The sequence below is a fragment of the Hippopotamus amphibius genome, chromosome 15, assembly GCF_030028045.1.
Source record: "Hippopotamus amphibius kiboko isolate mHipAmp2 chromosome 15, mHipAmp2.hap2, whole genome shotgun sequence".
Lineage (NCBI taxonomy): Eukaryota > Metazoa > Chordata > Mammalia > Artiodactyla > Hippopotamidae > Hippopotamus > Hippopotamus amphibius.
Genome location: NC_080200.1, coordinates 5,596,208 through 5,615,436, shown reverse-complemented (window position 1 = coordinate 5,615,436; position 19,229 = coordinate 5,596,208). Strand labels below are relative to the sequence as shown.

At 37.5% G+C, this 19,229-nt stretch overlaps 1 protein-coding gene across 1 annotated transcript in view; it reads left to right on the top strand.

Moving 5' to 3' along the window:
• The window catches only part of LOC130837226 (vomeronasal type-2 receptor 116-like), a 44,452-nt gene that overhangs the window by 15,214 nt on the left and 10,009 nt on the right, over window positions 1-19,229 (top strand). Inside the window, 4 exon segments of the mRNA XM_057710041.1 lie at window positions 14,322-14,613; window positions 15,658-16,464; window positions 17,417-17,644; window positions 18,017-18,140. Of these exon segments, the coding sequence (XP_057566024.1) occupies window positions 14,322-14,613; window positions 15,658-16,464; window positions 17,417-17,644; window positions 18,017-18,140 (1,451 nt within the window).

Sequence of the window (19,229 nt, the reverse complement as noted above, 5' to 3'; positions counted from 1 at the left end):
AATGACTTGGTTGTCAAATATCCCAAAAATGTGTTTCCTAAATATTTTTGTGTACAGCATGTTTAAGAGAATGAAGAACATGAGGCTTCATGGAGAGGAAAATCTCATCATCTTTTCCTTATTTTTCTGCCTTTTGCCATGCCTTCCCCAATCCACAATTTTATCAATAGAGATGTGTTCATTCTAGTACTTTATGTACCTTTAGAATTCTTTAGAACTTCAGAGTTTCTTCTGCACCAGGTGTAAAGTAGATTAAGTCTGTTGTATATTTTACAGTGATTTATCGTTACCATTAATTGAATAATTCATTATTTATCTACTGATTTTCAATACCACCTGTATAATGCATGAAACATTTTTAATCAAGTCATTCTCTATTATCTATTCTGTCCTATTGATGTATCTATATCTTTTAGTGCTGTTATCAATCCCTGCTTAAGATACAGAGTAATTTAATACTTATTTCTGGAAAATCTGTTTCTCCACTTAATATCCTGAATTATTTTCATGCATTTCCTAAATTTTTAATGCTTCCAGAAAACCTCTAAAATGATTGTCATTACCTTAAAAAAAACTCCTTGCATCTTTTAATTTGTTTAATTCATTTAGATAGCACTTTTTAGAGAGCATTGACATCTATGCAATATTGTTTTCATTGCTTTTGCATTCCTTAGTAGAGATTTATGGTTTAGTCCAAAGAACCTGTGCAATTTTTCTTATGTCTATTGCTATATTATTTATAAATTCCCTATAAGTCTTCGATGTTGTTGATGCTATTTTTACAAGCCATTTACAGGTGCATATGTATTGAATATTTAGTACTTGGTTGGCTACTGTACCTCTTTATTGGTTATAAAACCTTTTCACATTTTCTCTTAGGTTTTCCCAGTGAACAATCTTATGCTCTGCAAAATACTATGATTTGCTCTTTCTTTGCATTCTGTTTTGTCTGTTATTTTATTGCATGATCTACTAAATAAGAAACTCCACAAAGATCCTAAATAATTTTGTTGCTGATGGAAATTATTGTATTTTTTCTGATATTAATGTAGATGCCATTTATGTAGATTCTTTATGCATCTTAATCCCACAACACCCAAGGGAGATGATACAGTGTATCAGTAGCTATGGCTCTAGTGTTGGTACCCAGAAATCTGTTGAGCAGATAGAACCACCTGCAGAGAGCAGCCCCTGTGTAGGAGGTAATCCTCTGTGCCTGCCCCTCACACACCTGCTGTTGTAACTCATTTCTCTTTTAAGCAAGATTTACATTTAGACTTCAGAGGTGTTTTTTTTGTTTCTAGTTATTTAAAATATATATGTTGATTGACTTTGGTGTACCTCAAAAACTGGTACAAAAGTGTAAAGCAATTATATTCCAATAAAGAGCCTAAAAAATAAAATATACATGTTAATATTATGTTCTCATAATCTAATATGTTCTATCAGAAATGGATGTTGAATTTTATCAAACGTTTTATATACGTCAATGAACATAGGTTTTTCTCTTGGCAGAAAGGTGAGGACATTAAATGTGAGGATATTAAAAGATTATCTAAATTTCTATTTTTTTTTATTGAGGCATAGTTGTTTTACAATGTCATGTTAGTTTCTGCTGTACAGTGAAGTGGAGTTCCCTGTGCTATACAACAGGTTTTTATTAGTTATCTATATTATACATATTAGTATATGTATGTCAATCCCAGTCTCCAAATTCATCCCTCCTGCCAGGCACTTTCCCCCTTTGGTGTCCATACATTTATTCTCTACATCTGTGTCTTTAGTTGTGCCTTGAAAACGGGTTCATCTGCAACATTTTTCTAGAGTCCATATATATGAGTTAATATATGATATTTGTTTTCTCTTTCTGACTTACTTAAAAAGTTAATTTTCTAATAGACTACTTATGAATTTTTGTTCATATTTTCTTTTTTTGTTTGCTTTGTTTTTTAAGCTCTTTATTGGAATATAATTGCTTTAGACGCTTGTACCAGCTTTTGAGATACACCAAAGTGAATCATCTGTATTTATACATATATCCCCATATCCCCTCCCTCCCCCGACTCCCTCCCATCCTCCCTGTCCTGGCCTTCTAAAGCATCACCCATCATGGTGTTGATCTCCCTTTGTTATACAGCAACTTCCCACTAGCTATCTATTTTAGAGTTGGTAGTGTACATATGTCTATGCTACTCTCTCACTTCGTCCCAGCTTCCCCTTCATCTCCTGCACCCCCAGCCCTATGTCCTCCAGTCTTCTCTCTGCATCTGCATCCTTATTCTTGCCCTGTCTCTGGGTTCATCAGTACCATTTTTTAAATTAGATTCCATATATATGCGTTAGAATACAGTATTTGTTTTTCTCTTTCTGGCTTACTTCACTCTGGATGACAGATTCTAGGTCTATCCACCTCATTACATATAGCTCCATTTCATTCCTTTTTATGTCTGAGTAATATGCCATTATATATATATATGCCACATCTTCTTTATCCATTCATCTGTTGATGGGCATTTAGCTTGCTTCCATGCCCTGCCTATTGTAAATAGTGCTTCAGTGAACATTACGGTACATGTTTCTTTTTGGATTATGGTTTTCTCAGGCTATATGCCCAATAGTGGGATTACTGGATCATATGGTAGTTCTATTTTTAGTTTTTTAAGGAACCTCCAGACTGTTTTCCATAGTGGCTGTACCAACTTACATTCCCACCAACAGTGCAGGAGAGTTCCCTTTTCTCCACACCCTCTCCAACATTTATTGTTTCTAGATTTTTTGATGATGGCCATTCTGACCAGTGTGAGGTGATACCTCATTATGGCTTTGACTTGAATTTCTCTAATGATGAGTGACGTTGAGCATCTTTCCATGTGTTTGTTGGCCACCTGTGTGTCTTCTTTGGAGAAATGTCTATTTAGGTCTTCAGCCCATTTGTGGATTGGGTTATTTGCTTTTTTGGTATTAAGGTGCATGAGCTGCTTGTATATTTTGGAGATTAATCCTTTGTCCATTGCTTCTTTGGCAAATATTTTCTCCCATTCTGAGGGTTGTCTTCTTGTCTTGTTTATGGTTTCTTTTGCTGTGCAAAAGCTTTTGAGTTTCATTAGGTCCCATTTGTTTATTCTTGATTTTATTTCTATTATTCTAGGAGGTGGGTCAAGAAGGATCTTGCTTTGATGTATGTCATAGAGTGTTCTGCCTTTGTTTTCCTCTCAGAGTTTTACAGGGTCTGGCTTTACATTTAGGTCTTTAATCCATTTTTAGTTTATTTTTGTGTATGGTGTTAGGAAGTGTTCTAATTTTACAGGGTCTGGCCTTACATTTAGGTCTTTAATCCATTTTTAGTTTATTTTTGTGTATGGTGTTAGGAAGTGTTCTAATTTTACAGGGTCTGGCCTTACATTTAGGTCTTTAATCCATTTTGAGTTTATTTTTGTGTATGGTGTTAGGAAGTGTTCTAATTTCATGTGTTTACATGTTGCTGTCCAGTTTTCCCAGCACCACTTACTGAAGAGGCTATCTTTTTTCCATTGTATAGTCTTGCCTCCTTTGTCAAAGATAAGGTGCCCATGTGTGCTTGGGTTTACCTCTGAGTTCTCTATTCTGTTCCATTGATCTTTTTTTATATTTTTGTGCCAGTACCATACTGTTTTGATCTTTATGGCCTTGTAGTATACTTGGAAGTCATGAAGACTAATTCCACAAACACCATCTTTTCTTCTCAAAATTGCTTTGGCTATTCAAGGTCTTTTGCATTTCCATACAAATCGTAAGATTTCTTGTTTTAGTTCTGTGAAAAATGCTGTTGGTAATTTGATAGGGATTGTGTTGCATCTGTAAATTGTTTTGGGTAGTACAGTCATTTTCACAATGTTGATTCTTCCAATCCAAGAACATGGTATGTCCCTCCGTCTGTTTGGGTCATCTTTGATTTCTTTCATCAGTGTCTTATAATTCTCTGCATACAGGTCTTTTGCCTCCTTAGGCAAGTTTATTCCTAGGTATTTTATTCTTTTTGTTGCAATCGGAAATGGGAGAGTTTCCTTAATTTCTCTTTCTGCTCTCTCATTGTTAGTGTATAGGAATGCAAGAGATTTCTGTGCATTAATTTTGTATCCTGCTCCTTTACTAAATTCATCCATTAGTGCTAGCAGTTTTCTGGTAGAGTCTTTAGGGTTTTCTATGTATAATATCATATCATCTGCAAAGAGAGACAATTTTACTTCTTTTCCAATTTGGATTCCTTTCACTTCATTTTCTACTCTGATTGCTATGGCTAATACTTCGAAAACTATGTTGAATAATAATGGTGAGAGTGGGCACCCTTGTCTTGTTCCTGTTCTTAGAGGGAATTCTTTCAGTTTTTCACCATTTAGAATGATGTTGGCTTTTGGTTTCTCATATATGGTTTTTATTATGTTGAGGCAGTTTCCTTCTATGCCCATTTTCTGGACAGTTTTTATCATAAATGGAAGTTGAATTTTGCCAAACGCTTTTTCTGCATCTATTGAGATTATCATATGGCTTTTATCCTTCAATTTGTTGATATGATTTATCACATTGATTGAATTGCATATATTGAAGAATCCTTGCATTCCAGGGATAAGTCCCACTTGATCATGGTGTATGATTTTTTTCATATGCTGTTGGAATCTGTTTGCAAGTATTTTCTTGACGATTTTTGCACCTATATTCATAAGTGATATTGGCCTGTAATTTTCTTTTTTTGTGACACCTTTTTCTGATTTTGGTATCAGGGTGATGGTGGCCTCGTAGAATGAGTTTGGGAATGTTCCTCCTTCTGCCATATTTTGGAAGAGTTTGAGAAGGATAGTTGTTATCTCTTCTCTAAATGTTTGATAGAATTCGCCTGTGAATCCATCGGGTCCTGGGCTTTTGTTTGTTGAGATTTTTAATCACAGTCTCAATTTCAGTGCCTGTGGTTGGTTTGTTCATATTTTCTATTTCTTCCTGGTTCAGAGATGGAAGATTGTACTTTTTCTTAGATTTTATCCATTTCTTCCAGGTTATCAAATTTATTGGCATGTAGTTGCTTGTAGTGGTCTCTCATGATCTTTTTTATTTCTGCAGTGTCAGTTGTTACTTCTTTTTCATTTCTAATTCTGTTGATTTACGTCTTCTCCCTTTATCTCCTGATGAGTCTGGATAATGGTTTATCAATTTTGTTTATCTTCTCAAAGAACCAGCTTTTAGTTTCATTGATCTTTGCTTCTTTCATTTCTTGTTCATTTATTTCTGATCTGATCTTTATGATTTCTTTCCTTCTGCTCACTTTGGGGTTTCTTTGTTCTTTCTCTAATTGTTTTAGGTGTAAGGTTAGGATGTTTATTGGATATTTTTCTTGTTTCTTGAAATAGGACTGTATTGCTATAAACTTCCCTCTTAGAACTGCTTTTGCTGCATTCCATAGGTTTTGTGTTGCTGTGTTTTCATTGTCAGTTGTTTCTAGGTATTTTTTGATTTCCTCTTCAATTTCTTTAGTGATTTCTTGGTTGTTTAATAGTGTATTGTTTAGCCTCCATGTGTTTGTATTTTTTACAGTTTTTTTTCCTGTAATTGATATTTAGTGTCATGGTGTGGTCAGAGAAGATGCTTCATGTGATTTCAATTTTCTTGAACTTACCAAGTCTTGATTTGTGGCCCAAGAAGTGATCTATCCTGGAAAATGTTCCATTTGCACTTGAGAAGAAAGTGTATTCTGTAGTTTTTGGATGGAATGTCTTACAAATATCAATTAGGTCGAGATGGTCTAATGTGTCATTTAAACCTTGTGTGTCATTTATTTTCTGTTTGGATGATCTGTCCATTGATATAAGTGGTGTGTTAAAGTCTCCTAATACTATCCTGTTACTGTCAATTTCTCCTTTTATGGCTGTTAGCATTTGCCTTATGTATTGAGGTGCTCCAATGTTGGGGGCATAGATATTTACAATTGTTATTTGTTCTTCTTGGATGGATCCCTTGATCATTATGTAGTGTCCTTCCTTGTCTCTTTTAATAGTCTTTACTTTAAAGTCTAATTTGTCTGATTTGAGTATTGCTCCCCTGGCTCTCTTTTGCCTTCCATTTGCATGGAATATCTTTTTCTATTCCTTTACTTTCAGTCTATATGTATCCCTTGGTTTGAAGTGGGTTTCTTGTAGGTAGCATATAGAAGGGCCTTGTTTTTGTATCCATTCAGCCTGTCAGTGTCTTTTGGTTGTAGCATTTAATCCATTTACATTTATGGTGATTATTGACATGTGTGTTTCTATTACAATTTTCTTAATTGTTTTGGGTTTGCTTTTGTAGGTCTTTTGCTTCTTTTGTGTTTCCTACTTAGAAAAGTTCCTTTAGCACTTGTTGTAAGGCTGGTTTGGTGGTGCTGAATTCTCTTAACTTTTGATTGTCTGTAAAGCTTTTGATTTCTCCATCGACTCTGGATGAGATTCTTGCTGGGTAGAGTATTCTTGCCTGTAGGTTTTTCTCTTTCAGGACTTTCAGTATATACTGCCATTCCCTTCTGGCCTGCAGAGTTTCTGCAGAAAGATCAGCTGTTATTGCTGTGGGTTTTCCCTTATATGTTATTTGTTGCTTTTCTCTTGCTGCTTTTAATATTTTTTCTTTGTGTTTAATTTTCATTAGTTTGATTAATATGGGCCTTGGTGTATTTCTCCTTGGGTTTATTCTGTATGGGATTCTCTGTGCTTCTTGGACTTGATTAATTATTTCCTTTCCCATGTTGGGTAAGTTTTCCACTATAACCTCTTCAAATATTTTCTCAGGCCCTTTCTTTTTTTCTTCTTCTTCTGGGATGCCTATGATTCAAATGTTGGTGCACTTAATGTTGTCACCAAGGTCTCTGAGACTGTCTTTTATTCTTTTTATGCTTTTTTCTCTTTCCTGCTCTGTGACAATTATTTCCCCCATTCTGTCTTCACTTATTCATTCTTCTGCCTCAGTTATTCTGCTGTTTATACCATCTAGAGTATTTTTAATTTTGGTTATTTTGTTGTCCATTACTGTTTGTTTGCTCTTCAGTTCTTTTGAGTCCTTATTAACTGTTTCTTGTATTTTCTGTATTTTGTTATTGAAATTTTGGATCATCTTTACTATCATTACTCTGAATTCTTTTTCAAGCAATTTTCCTATTTTCTCTTCATTTATTTGGTGTTGTGGGTTTTTTCCTGCTCCTTGCCTGCATGGTGTTTCTTTGTTTTCTCATTTTCTCTAATTTATAGGATTTGCTGTCACCTTTCCCTATGCTGCCTAGTAGTAATTCCTCTTGTTTCTGTCCTCTGCCCCCTGTGGTGGGTTTTGTCCAGTGTCTTGAGTATGCTTCCTGGTGGGGGGGTCTTTTGTCTGCTTTCTGGTGTGTGTCTCTGTGTCTTTTCTCTCTGATGAGCAGGGCCATGTCAGGAGGTGTGTTTTAGGGTATCTGTGAGGTTAATATGGCTCTAGGTAGGCTGTGTGCTGATGGGTGGGTTTGTGTTCCTGTCTTGTTTGTAGTTCAGTGTGAGGTGTCCAGAACTGGCAGTTGCAGACAGTTGGATGAAACTGATTCTTAGACTCTGATACAGGGCTTTGTGAGAGTTCTCTGCAGTTAATCTTCCCTGTGTCAGAGAATTCCCTAGTCATCTAGCATCCTGGATTCAGTGCACCCTCCCCAGAGCCTCCTACTTGACTTCTGATGGAGCAGTCCAGACTTCAGAGGTTGCTTGTCCTGGCAATAAAGGGGCTTAAAGAAGACTGTCCAAGCCCCAGACTAATGGCAGAGTGTTGAGTCAAACAAATACTAAGTCAAGGAAATACATACATGTATAAGACACACAAATACTGAATCCAATAGAACATAAGGCACTAGAAAAACCTGACAGAAGAATGCCAGTATGCCATCCAACAGTCAAAGAGGAAACCAACAGAAATTCAAAACCAAACACACACACACACACACACACACACACACACACACACACACACACACACACAAATCCAGGGAGATTTTGAAAGCTAGGATCAAATATAATAAAATGCAAAAGTACCACCAGACAGACTGAAGAGTCTCAGAATGAAATCAGGCAATTGTACTTAGAACTAAGGTAAAGACAAAACATAATAATAAAAACCCAAACAGTGTTTCATCTGGAGAATACAGCAAGGAAACAGAGCAGACCAATAATATTGCTTATAAGTAAATTAATATAAAATAAACTAAAAAAGGATAGAAGACAGGGCAACAAAAGAGTGCAGTGTGACTGCAAATATGAAAAGAAAAAGAAAAGAGAGAAAAAATAGAAATGTATTAATGATAGAGAAGGAAAGAGGGTAGAACAGATAAAGTTAGTAGTACAAAAAACTTAGAAATAGAAATATGTAAAAAGTGTAAAAATAAAAATAGATGAAAAAAATAGAATAAAAGAATAAAAAATATGTTATAATACATGTAGATCCCTTAGGACTAAGATCATAATTAATTAAAAAAAAACCACACATACACAACACATATCCAGGGAAATTTTGAAATCTAGGATCAAATATAATAAAGAGTGAGAGTACAATCAGACAGACTGAAGATTCCCAAAACAAAATCAGGCAATTATAATCAGAACTAAGATAAAGATCAAACCTCATAACAAAAACCAAAGCAGTGTGTCATCTGGAGAATAAAGCAAGGAAACAGAGCTGAACAAAATATTGGTTATAAGGAAATTAAGATAAAATAAGGTAAAAAAGGATAGAAGACAGGGCAACAGAAGTGCATAGTGTGACTGGAAATATGAAAAGAAAAAGAAAGATATAGATATAAATAAATGATAGAGATGAAAAGAAGGTAGGAGAGATACAGTGAGCAATACAAAAAACTTAGCTAGAAATAGAAATATAAAAAAAGGCTAAAAATAAAAATAGAATAAAAAATATGTTATAAAACATGTAGATCCCTTAGGACTAAGATTGTAATTAATTAAAAAAAAAAAGAAACTAGAACTGATCCCAGAATGGACCAGATCAATAGAATTAATAATAATATTTCTGTTTCCTTGGGGTCTCAGCTGTAAGTGTCCTTCTACCCGACTTGGGCTTTTTGTATTACTCTGCTACCAGCAGAGCTTCCTTTACTGTTTGTCTGTAAGCGCCGGTGTGTGGGAAGAGAGAGGGTACAATACTGGCTCCTTCCCCTGGGTGTGAGTGAGCAGTGGCACCCTGCCTGGGTCACAGTGGCTCAGTCAGCCATGGTGGTGCTGGTTGCAGAGGGATGCCAGTGGCTCAGATGTAAACAGAATGTCTCCAGAGCTGGGCCACTCTGCGGGCTTTTGGCTCTTGGCTGCAGGCACTCTAGGCCAGCCCTGCTTGGGGACTTTTGTTATCCCTGAGTGTGTTAGCCAGGCCCAGAGGGTTCCTTCTTTTGTCAGACTCAAGCGCCCAGAGGGAAGCTACACCCATGGCTCCTCCCCCCTGCTTGTGAGTCAGCAGTATTGAGCTGCTGCCATGGCCGCCCAGCTTTCCATGGTAGGCACTTTCTGCTGCAGATTTCTTCCCTCCTGTCCTCTCAATCTGTCTCCCCACTGCTAACAATGTTTCTCACCCTGAACCAGTGCTCCAGTTCCCATATTCCACCTTCCAGACCTCCAGTTCAGCTGTAAACCAATGTCTCAGTCCAGACATGCTGTGCAGTGGTGCAGACCCTCCATGTGTTTCTCACTCTTTCCCATCTGCCACATCTCAGCCACTTGACCCTCTTTGAACAGTCCCAAATGCCTCCCTTCTGATCCAGGGAAATTCCCCCTTGGAGAAGGGGTTTCCCTATGAGATAAGGGACGTTTCCCTGAATTCGGCAATCTTCCCTCAGTTTCAGATCCCCCCCACCCTAGGGTGTGGGAACCATCCCTTTCCTTTCTTCTCCTCCTCTTTCTCCTTTTTTTTTTTCTTCCCTCTGTCCTACCCAGTTATGTTGGGATGTTTGAGGTCCTTTCTGGTGTCTGAGGTCATTTTCTGGTGTCCAGCTGGTTCCCTGTGGGTATTATTGTGTCTTTTGGTGTATTCCTGATGCATCTGTGGAGGGGGATGCATTCCATGTCCTTCTACTTTGCCGCCATCTTTCTTCCTCCCACTCATGTTTTCTTTTTGGTGTCCGTAGCAGGCTCACATCAACATTATTAATAACAGAGATGTTAATTCTTACTCTGTATTCTGGAACAGTTTTCTAGTCATAGAGTAAATATTTCTTAAGTTTTTGAAAAAGCTCATGTGTAAAGACATACAGCCTTGCCATATATTTGCAAGTTTATTTCTTAGAAACACCCATAGGACCATAAAGCAACATTTATATAATTTTCTATCTTAATTTTGAGTCTGTTTGCATAATTGTATTTTCATTAAAAAAACAGCTCTTTCACTGAGATCCCCAAAAATATTTCCCTGTAATCCTACACGATTTTCTCAGGTTGGTTATAAAATTTCCCTGTGACTTCATTCACAGTCACTTTCTCTCCCCTAATGTTGTAATGTCTGCCTTTCCCAAATTATTTTTCTTGGTCAGACTTATCTGAATGATGTCTATTTTATGGATCTTTCCAAAGAATCAGATTTATGGGTTAATTTTACTCTTAACTTATTTTACATTTGTTTTGTACTGTTACTCTGCTTCAATCTTCAGTCTCTTATTCTAAATTATTTTATATTTTTTTCTTTCTCCTTTCATTTTATTTTGAGTTGAGAGTTTAGTTCACAAGCTTTCATTATTCATTTTTTGTTCTTTTAATTTTTAAATTTCTGTTTTATTTTTGTTTTATTTATATATTTATGTTTTAACTTTATTTTGAAATTTTATTTATTTATTTATTTATTAGCTGCATTGGGTCCTCATTGCTGGGTGGTGGACTTTATCTGCAGCAAGTGGGGACTACTCTTCATTTTGGTATAAAGGCCTCTCACTGTGGTGGCTTCTCTTGTTGTGGAGCATGGGCTCTGGGCACCCCAGCTTCAGTAGTTGTGGTGCACAGGCACAGCAGTTGTAGCATGCGGGCTCTAGAGCACAGGCTCCGTAGTTGTGGTGCATGGGCTTAGTTGCTCCGCAGCATGTGGGATCTCTCTGGGCCAGGGATTGAACCTGTGTCCCCTGCATTGGCAGGTGGATTCTTAACCATCATGCAACCGGGGAAGTCCTGCCATATCTTATTTAAATCAGAACAGTCCAACAGAAATATTTCATCGGCCACTGAGTATATGAATTCCAATGTATGAGATTAATTTAAATATGGTACACATAAATAAGTCATGAGACATTCTTATTTTGTAATAAATAAGGCAGTGGCCAATGATTACTTATGAGCAGCTTTTCTTGTGATAAGCTGTCAAGTCTGCACTTTCTCCCTTCTTCTTAATGCCAGTTAAGATTTTTATTCCAGGGATGTACTTCTTGGGGTTCCCCAATCCTTCAGCATCCCCTCTCCCCAGGTGATGCCTTTGTTCTTGTTGGCATCTGTGTAGAGAATCCAATGGTCTGACCCATCTTTCTCCCAAACAGACTGTGGAGATTTGGCCCAGTCTTGTGTTTGCCTCCTTTTCCCCCGTATGGCACTGGGCAACTTCTGAACAACAAACTTGCTCTTCATCATATTTTTGGGGGGGAGGGGAGGTAGCAGCCACATGGGCATGTGGGATCTGAGTTCCTGGACTGGGTTTGAACAGGGATGGAACCCACGTCCCCTGAATTGGAAGGACGGAGTTTTAACCCCTGCACCACCAGTGGAATCTCCCATCACTCCTTTTTTACAAAAAAAGAAAAATTATTTATTGATTTATTTTATTTATTGGCTGCGTTGGGTCTTCATTGCTGTGCATGGGCTTTCTGTAGTTGTGGAGAATGGGGACTACTCTTCATTGCAGTGCACAGGCTTCTTATTGCAGTGGCTTCTCTTGTGGAGCATGGGCTCTAGGTGCTTAGGCTTCAGCAGTTGTGGCTTAAGTCTTTTTTTTTTCCTGCCTCACAGACAGATCGATTCCCACTCGCAAGTCAGATGCCTCTCTCTCTCTTTTAACTACATAAAACATCTTCCAACTTTATTTTGGATCAGAACCATCATCTGGAGGGTTTTTTAAAATGCAGAGGGATTGCTGGACCCCACCACAGCCTTCCTGATTCGGTAGGTCTGGGATAGAGACAGAGGATTAGCATCTCCACATAGTGACTTGAAGCGTGCCTTGCTGACCCCTTCTTCTCCTTTTTCTGATATCACAGGTTGTAAGATTTATATCACAGTGTGAAGGCTCTCCCTACCTAATCCTTCTATTTTTCATGGATGTTACATCACAATAAATGTCTTGTACTCCAAACTCCATCTCAGCATGTGGAGGATGCAATTGACACACACATTCTCCATTTTTGCTCAGAGAGAGGATGCTTTTCAGAAACAACACCCCATCTGCAGTTAGTATAGTGTGGATGCCATTTTCTGCTCCTTAGATATTTCAACTTATTTTCATACCACCAACACCTGTCTTCTTTCTCATTTTCAGCCTTTAAAGCTCTAATGTTGGAAATATAGGAGGCTACTAGAAATTCTGACACTCTCCCTTCTTAAAATTTAATTGGCCATGGGATTGCTGGGTCATATGATAGTTCTATTTTTAGATTTTAAAGGAAACTTTATACTGTTCTGCATAGTGGCTGTACCAATTTACATTCCCCAGAACAGTGTAGGGGGATTCTCTTTTCTCCACACCCTCTCCAGAATTTATTGTTTGTAGATTTTTGATGATGGCCATTTTGATGGGTGTGAAGTGATACCTCATTGTAGTTCTGATTTGCATTTCTCTAATAATTAGTAATGTTGAACATCTTACCTTGTGCCTTGGCCATCTGTATTTCTTCTTTGGAGAAATGTCTGTTTAGACCTTCCACTCATTTTTTGGGGGGTGGTTTTTGTCTTTTTGACATTGAGCTGCATAAGCTGTTTGTATACTTCGGAGATTAACCACTATATGGGAAAAGAATCTTAAAAAAGAGTGGATGTAAGTTTATGTATAAATGATTCACTTTGCTGTACACCTGAAACTAACACAACATTGTAAAGCAACTATGATCCAATAAAAAGAAAACAAAAGGGCTTCCTATGTGATGCAGTGGTTGGGAATCCGCCTGCCAATGCAGAGGACATGAGTTCAATCCCTGCTCCAGGAAGATCCCACATGCCATGGAGCAACTAAGCCTGTGTGCCAAAAAAAAAAAAAAAAAAAGAAAGAAAAGAAAACAAAAGAAAACGACACTTTCTAATTGTGAAAAAAAAAAACTGCATAATATTTCAGTGTACTTGTCCCTTCATCTCTCTATAGATACTTTGGTTGATCCAACTTTTTACTATTACAAAGAGTCCAGCAATAGATATCTTTTTATACAAATGGCTATAGACCTCTGTTACTGTCTCAGTAGGATAAATTCCTAAACATGATATAAATACATAAAAGAGTAAAAAAAATTAATCAGTTGTATCTTAACTAAGTTGAGCTAAGGTTGGCCACATCACGTCTGTCACATGACCACCAAGAATATGACTATTCATAAAAAGGAATGAAATTGAGTTATTTGTAAAGAGATGGATAGACCTAGAGACTGTCATACAGAGCAAAGTAAGCTAGAAAGAGAAAAACAAATACCGTATGGTAACTCATATATATGGAATATAAAAAAAAAAGGTACTGATAAACCCAGTGACAGGGCAAGAATAGAGATGCAGATGTAGAGAATAGACTTGAGGACACAGGGTTGGTGGGGGTGAAGAGGAAGCTGGGATGAAGTGAGTGAGTAGCATTAACATATATACACCACCAAATGTAAAATAGATGGCTAGTGGGAATTTCCTGCATAACATAGGGAGATAAACTCAATGATGGGTGATGACTTAGAGGACCAGAATAAGGAGGGCATATGGGGATATATGTATAAATACAGCTGATGCACTTTGGTGTATCTCAAAAACTGGCACAAAAGTGTAAAACTATTATATTCCAATAGAGAGCTTAAAAAAAAAGAATATGGCTGTCACATGACCATCAGGAATGTATGAAGTATGTGTGTACCCTACAGAAACAGAACATTCCCCAGACCATGACTTTCATTGATTTTTCCCCCTGGAATTTGATTAGATATGTTCTAAATGCAAGTTCCCAGTTTCAGTTCAATCCACATGTACATGACAGCATTGTAAAATATTTTATAGCCCAAACTTATTTTGTTGAATAGCCTCCTTAATTAAGTTGTTCTGTCGGATTTGAAGATAATCATGGTTTGTCATTTTTCTAAGCATTCCTCTGTCTCTCCGCAGAATTCTATCCAAGAACTACCAGTATGTTCTGGCCTTGGTTTTTGCCATTGAGGAAATCAACAGGAACCCCCATCTTTTACCCAACATGTCTCTGGGATTTGATCTCTATAATGGCCTGCACAGTGAACGGAGGACATTGGAAAGTTCCCTCATTTGGCTCTCAGGATTGGATAAGGACATCCCTAACTACACTTGTAGAAGAGAGAGAAAGTCTGTGGCAGTGCTTACAGGAACAACTTGGGCAATTTCTGTGCAGATTGGGACACTGCTGCAACTCTACAAATTTCCACAGGTGAGGCTGGTTGGGATGAGGAGAGATGAAACCATGTCTTCTTTGGTACCATTCTCAGGGGCTTAAAGAACATGAAAAAAAGGAGATTGAGTTTATGCATCTTTCAAAGGCTATAGTCTCAAAGGGTAGGTGTATAATGTCTTTTAACAAAATTTTTATTTTATATTGGAATATCATTGTTAACAATGCTGTGTTAGTTTCAGGTGTACAGCCAAGGGATTCCAGGATACATAGACAAGTATCTATTCTTTTTCAAATTCTTTTCCCAATCTGGTTAGTAAAGAATATTGAGCACAGTTCTCTGTGTTATACAATAGGTCCTTGTTGATTGTCTATTTTAAATATGGCAGCAGTGTATACATCTTGGTGTTTTATGAATATCTTTTTTTTTTATGTTTGTTTGAAGTAGAAAAGATGAGAGGGAAGGAGACAAAGTGATTTCCTGGAATTCTGGGTCTGATCAGTTATTTTCTATCTAGAAAGGTTGTGGTGAATAGGAAATGATAGAAAATGAAATGATACCAGATGAAGTAACTCAGAGAAAGACAAATTCCATATGATACCACTGATATGTGGAATCTAAAATATGACACAAATGAGCATATCTATGAAACAAAAACAGATTTACAGGCATAAAGAACAGACTTGTGGTTGCCAAGAGGGAGGGGGGAGGGGGATGGGGAGGTTTGGATTGGGAGTTTGGTATTAGCAGATGCAAACTATTATATATAGATAGATGAATAATAAGGGTTTACTGTATGGCACAGGGAAATATATTCAATATCCTGTGATAAACCATAATGAAAAGAATATTAAAAAGAATACACACACACACACACACACACACACACACACACGTATAACTGAATCACTTTGTTGTACACCTGAAACTAACACAACAATGTAAATTAACTATAATTCAATAAAATTTTAAAAAGTCTTCCTTTCCACCACTTCCAGGTGCTGCTTTATAGACTTCAAAACTTTTTGATTGTGCTTTTTCAATGGTCTTCCTCATCTGCCTCCCATTTTCTTTCCCTTTAGCTTACATATGGTCCTTTTGATCCTATTCTGAGTGACAAGGACCAGTTTCCATCTCTCTATCAGATGGCCCCCAGGGACACTTTCCTGGCCCTTGGCATGGTCTCTTTGATGCTTCATTTCAGCTGGACCTGGGTTGGGCTGGTCGTCTCAGAAGACAAGAAAGGTGTTCAGTTTCTCTCAGCCTTGAGAAGAGAGATGGACAGGAATGCACTCTGTGCAGCATTTGTGGAAATGATTCCTGTCACTGACAGGTCCTAGTTCTCAATGACTTGGGCCTATCATCTCCACATCAAACAATCATCAGCAAATGTAGTTATCATTTATGGTGATACTGACTCCCTGATCAGCTTGAGCTTCTCTAAATGGCAGCTTTTAGTGACATGGAAAGTGTGGGTCACAACATCGCAGTGGGACTTTACCAGCATTCAGAGAGATTTCCTCCTTGACTCATGTCTTGGGTCTTTCATTTTTTCACACCACCATAATGAGATCCTTGGTTTTCAAAATTTTATGCAAATGGTCAACCCTTCCAAATACCCAGAAGACATTTACCTCAATAAGTTGTGGTTCATCTCTTTTGACTGCACTGTCTCTGAGTCTGACTGTAAAACTTTGGAGAATTGTCCACCCAATGCTTCCTTGGGATGGCTGCCTTGGCAGAATTTTGATATGGCCACCATGGAAGGGAGTTACAATGTGTACAATGCTGTGTATGCTGTGGCTTGGACGCTTCACAAGATGCTCCTTCAACAAGAAGAAATGCAGCCAACGGGAAGTGGGGAAAGGCTGGTGTTTTCTCCTTGGCAGGTAATGTCTCTTCTATTTAATGGCATGTGCTGTCATAAGTGTGACTTTCCTATGGAGTTCCAAGAGTGGTCAAACCATGTAGTCGGGATTCTTTTTCCAAAAGCATGAGAGTTTCTGTACTTGTTTCAAGCTCTCAGAGATAGTCTGGGGGTATTAACAGCCATGAAGAAGAAGGTGTTAGGGGCAAAAAGGAAAGGACCTCTGAGAAAATATCAATATTTTTTGTTGCAAAGAATTTCAATGTTCTGCCCACCATATGTTTTCAGTAGGAAATATCCAGACTTCTTCTATGAAGCTCTTAAATGAGAACAGGAAAAGACCTAGTACTTTTTTTAAAAATTTATTTATTTATTTGGCTTTGCTGGGTCTTAGTCATGGCAAATGGGATCTTCGTTGAGGCAAGGGGGTAATTTTTTTAGTTGTGGCATGCACGCGGGATCTAGTTCCCTGACAAGGGATCAAGCCCAGGCTCCTGCATTGGGAGTGTGGAGTCTTAACCACTGGACCACTAGGGAAGTCTCAAGAACTAATTCTTTAAGTGCCTCTTTCATTCTGAACATTAGGGTGGATACTCTACATAAATGCTCTTATTTAATTCTGCAACCACTTTAGGTATTAATAACTTCATGTTGCAGATTGATGGTCTGGGAAAGTTCAAAGAGTAAATAAATGGGGTGGAATTTGACTCTGCAATTGAGAGTTATCTGAATCCCATACCCACTGGTTGTCTTGTTCTTGTTTTGGGGCATTTTTCTCTTGAAACTGACATTTTAGAAGCATTATGATATTTTAGTGCCCTCTCTACTTTCATTTGTTTTATGTTATTGAATTCTTGTAATGAAGTTGCATTGTGATTGTAATAGCTATAGCCATTGAAGGGATTTCCCCAAAGCAATTTTTTCCATCTTTAACATGGGACACACTTCATCATAAACTGATGCATCCCTTTTAGCTGCACCCCTTTCTCAGGAACATCCAGTTTCACAATCCTGCTGGTGAACGAGTGAGTTTGGATGAAGAAAGAAAACCAGATGCAGAGTATACCATTCTCAACTTCTGGAATTTTCCAGAAGGTCTTGGACTGAAAGTGAAGGTGGGAAGGTATTCCTCACATGCTCCACCTGGCCAAGAATTATCTTTATCTGAGGACATGATAGAGTGGGCCTCAGGAATTATAGAGGTGGGTAGGACCGAATCACAATGCTTTACACTATACATAAATAACAAAAATTTTGTGGTGGGTATTTTGCGCCCTTGCAGAGCTTAGTAGAGGGCCACATATGGGCCTTTTACAACTCACTCTCATCTAAAGAAATGTTCTGATTTACCCATTGTCCAATGGATGGAAACAAAACACATTTATTCAACCATATGCTTCCAAATGATTGTATATTTTATACCATACAATGAACATTGCATCCAATCCATGAATCAGATTTAGGTATTTAAACATGAAATGTGTTAATGGTTCAACACTCTAAAACACCCTAGTTATTGTAAAATTGAATGAATGTCACAGGTGTTACCAAAACAAGTATCTGATTTTCTCCAGACTCCCCAGTCTGTGTGCAGTGAGAGCTGTGGTCCTGGATTCAGGAAAACTCCTCAGGAGGGACAGGCTGCCTGTTGTTTTGATTGCACTCCCTGTGCAGAGAATGAGATTTCCAATGAGACAGGTAAGAATGTGCCTTACAGGGAAAAGTGCACCTCTATTTTATATCTACCGTTCCCCCCAAAAATGGAAAGGTCTGGATGAGAACTGCAGGGTCAAAATTCTTTCTTTGTTCATGCAGTCATTTAATTCACTTAGTTATTTGACATTGATAAGCAATGCTATTTCCCTCTGAAATGGCACAGTCTGTCTCTCTGCCTTGAACTAGCTTACTTGACTCATTGTTGTAGACCCATTGCTGGCATTTTATTGAAGTATAGTTGATTTACAGTGTTGTGTTAATTAATGCTGTAGAGCAAAGTGACTCAGTTATACATATATATGTATGTATATATATACTTTTTTTAAATTCTTTTCCATTGTGGTTTATTACAGGATATTGAAGATAGTTCTCTGTGCTATACAGTAGGACCCTGTTGTTTATCCATTCTCTATATAATAGTTTGCATCTGCTAGTCCCAAACTCCCAATCCACCCTTCTCCTACCCCTTCCTCCTTGGTAACCACAAGTTTGTTCTCTATGTATGTGAGTCTGTTTATGTTTCATAGATAAGTTTATTTCTGTCATATTTTAAGTAATATTCTATGGTATCTGTCTTTTTCTTTCTGACTAACTTAGTATGATAAACTCTAGGTCCATCCATGTTGCTGCAAATGGCATTATTTCATTTTTTTTTATGGCTGAGTAGTATTTCATTGTATAATATGTGCCACATCTTCTATATCCATTCATCTGTCCATGGACATTTTGGTTGCTTCCATGTCTTGGCTATTGTAAATAGTGCAGCTATGAATATAAGGGTGCATGTATCTTTTTGAATTATAGTTGTATCTGGATATATGCCCAGGAATGGGATTTCTGGATCACATGGCAACACTATTTTTAGTTTTTTGAGGAACCTCCATACTGTTTAAGGAAACACTTTTAGACCATTCCACAGTAACCTAAATTTTTCTCCATCATGGCCTTCAACACAATATGATAAGTACTTATTTTTCATCTTGTTTAAAACTATACTTGTAGAGAGCCCAGAGATAAACCCACATGCATATGGGCACCTTATCTTTGACAAAGGAGGCAAGGCTATACAAT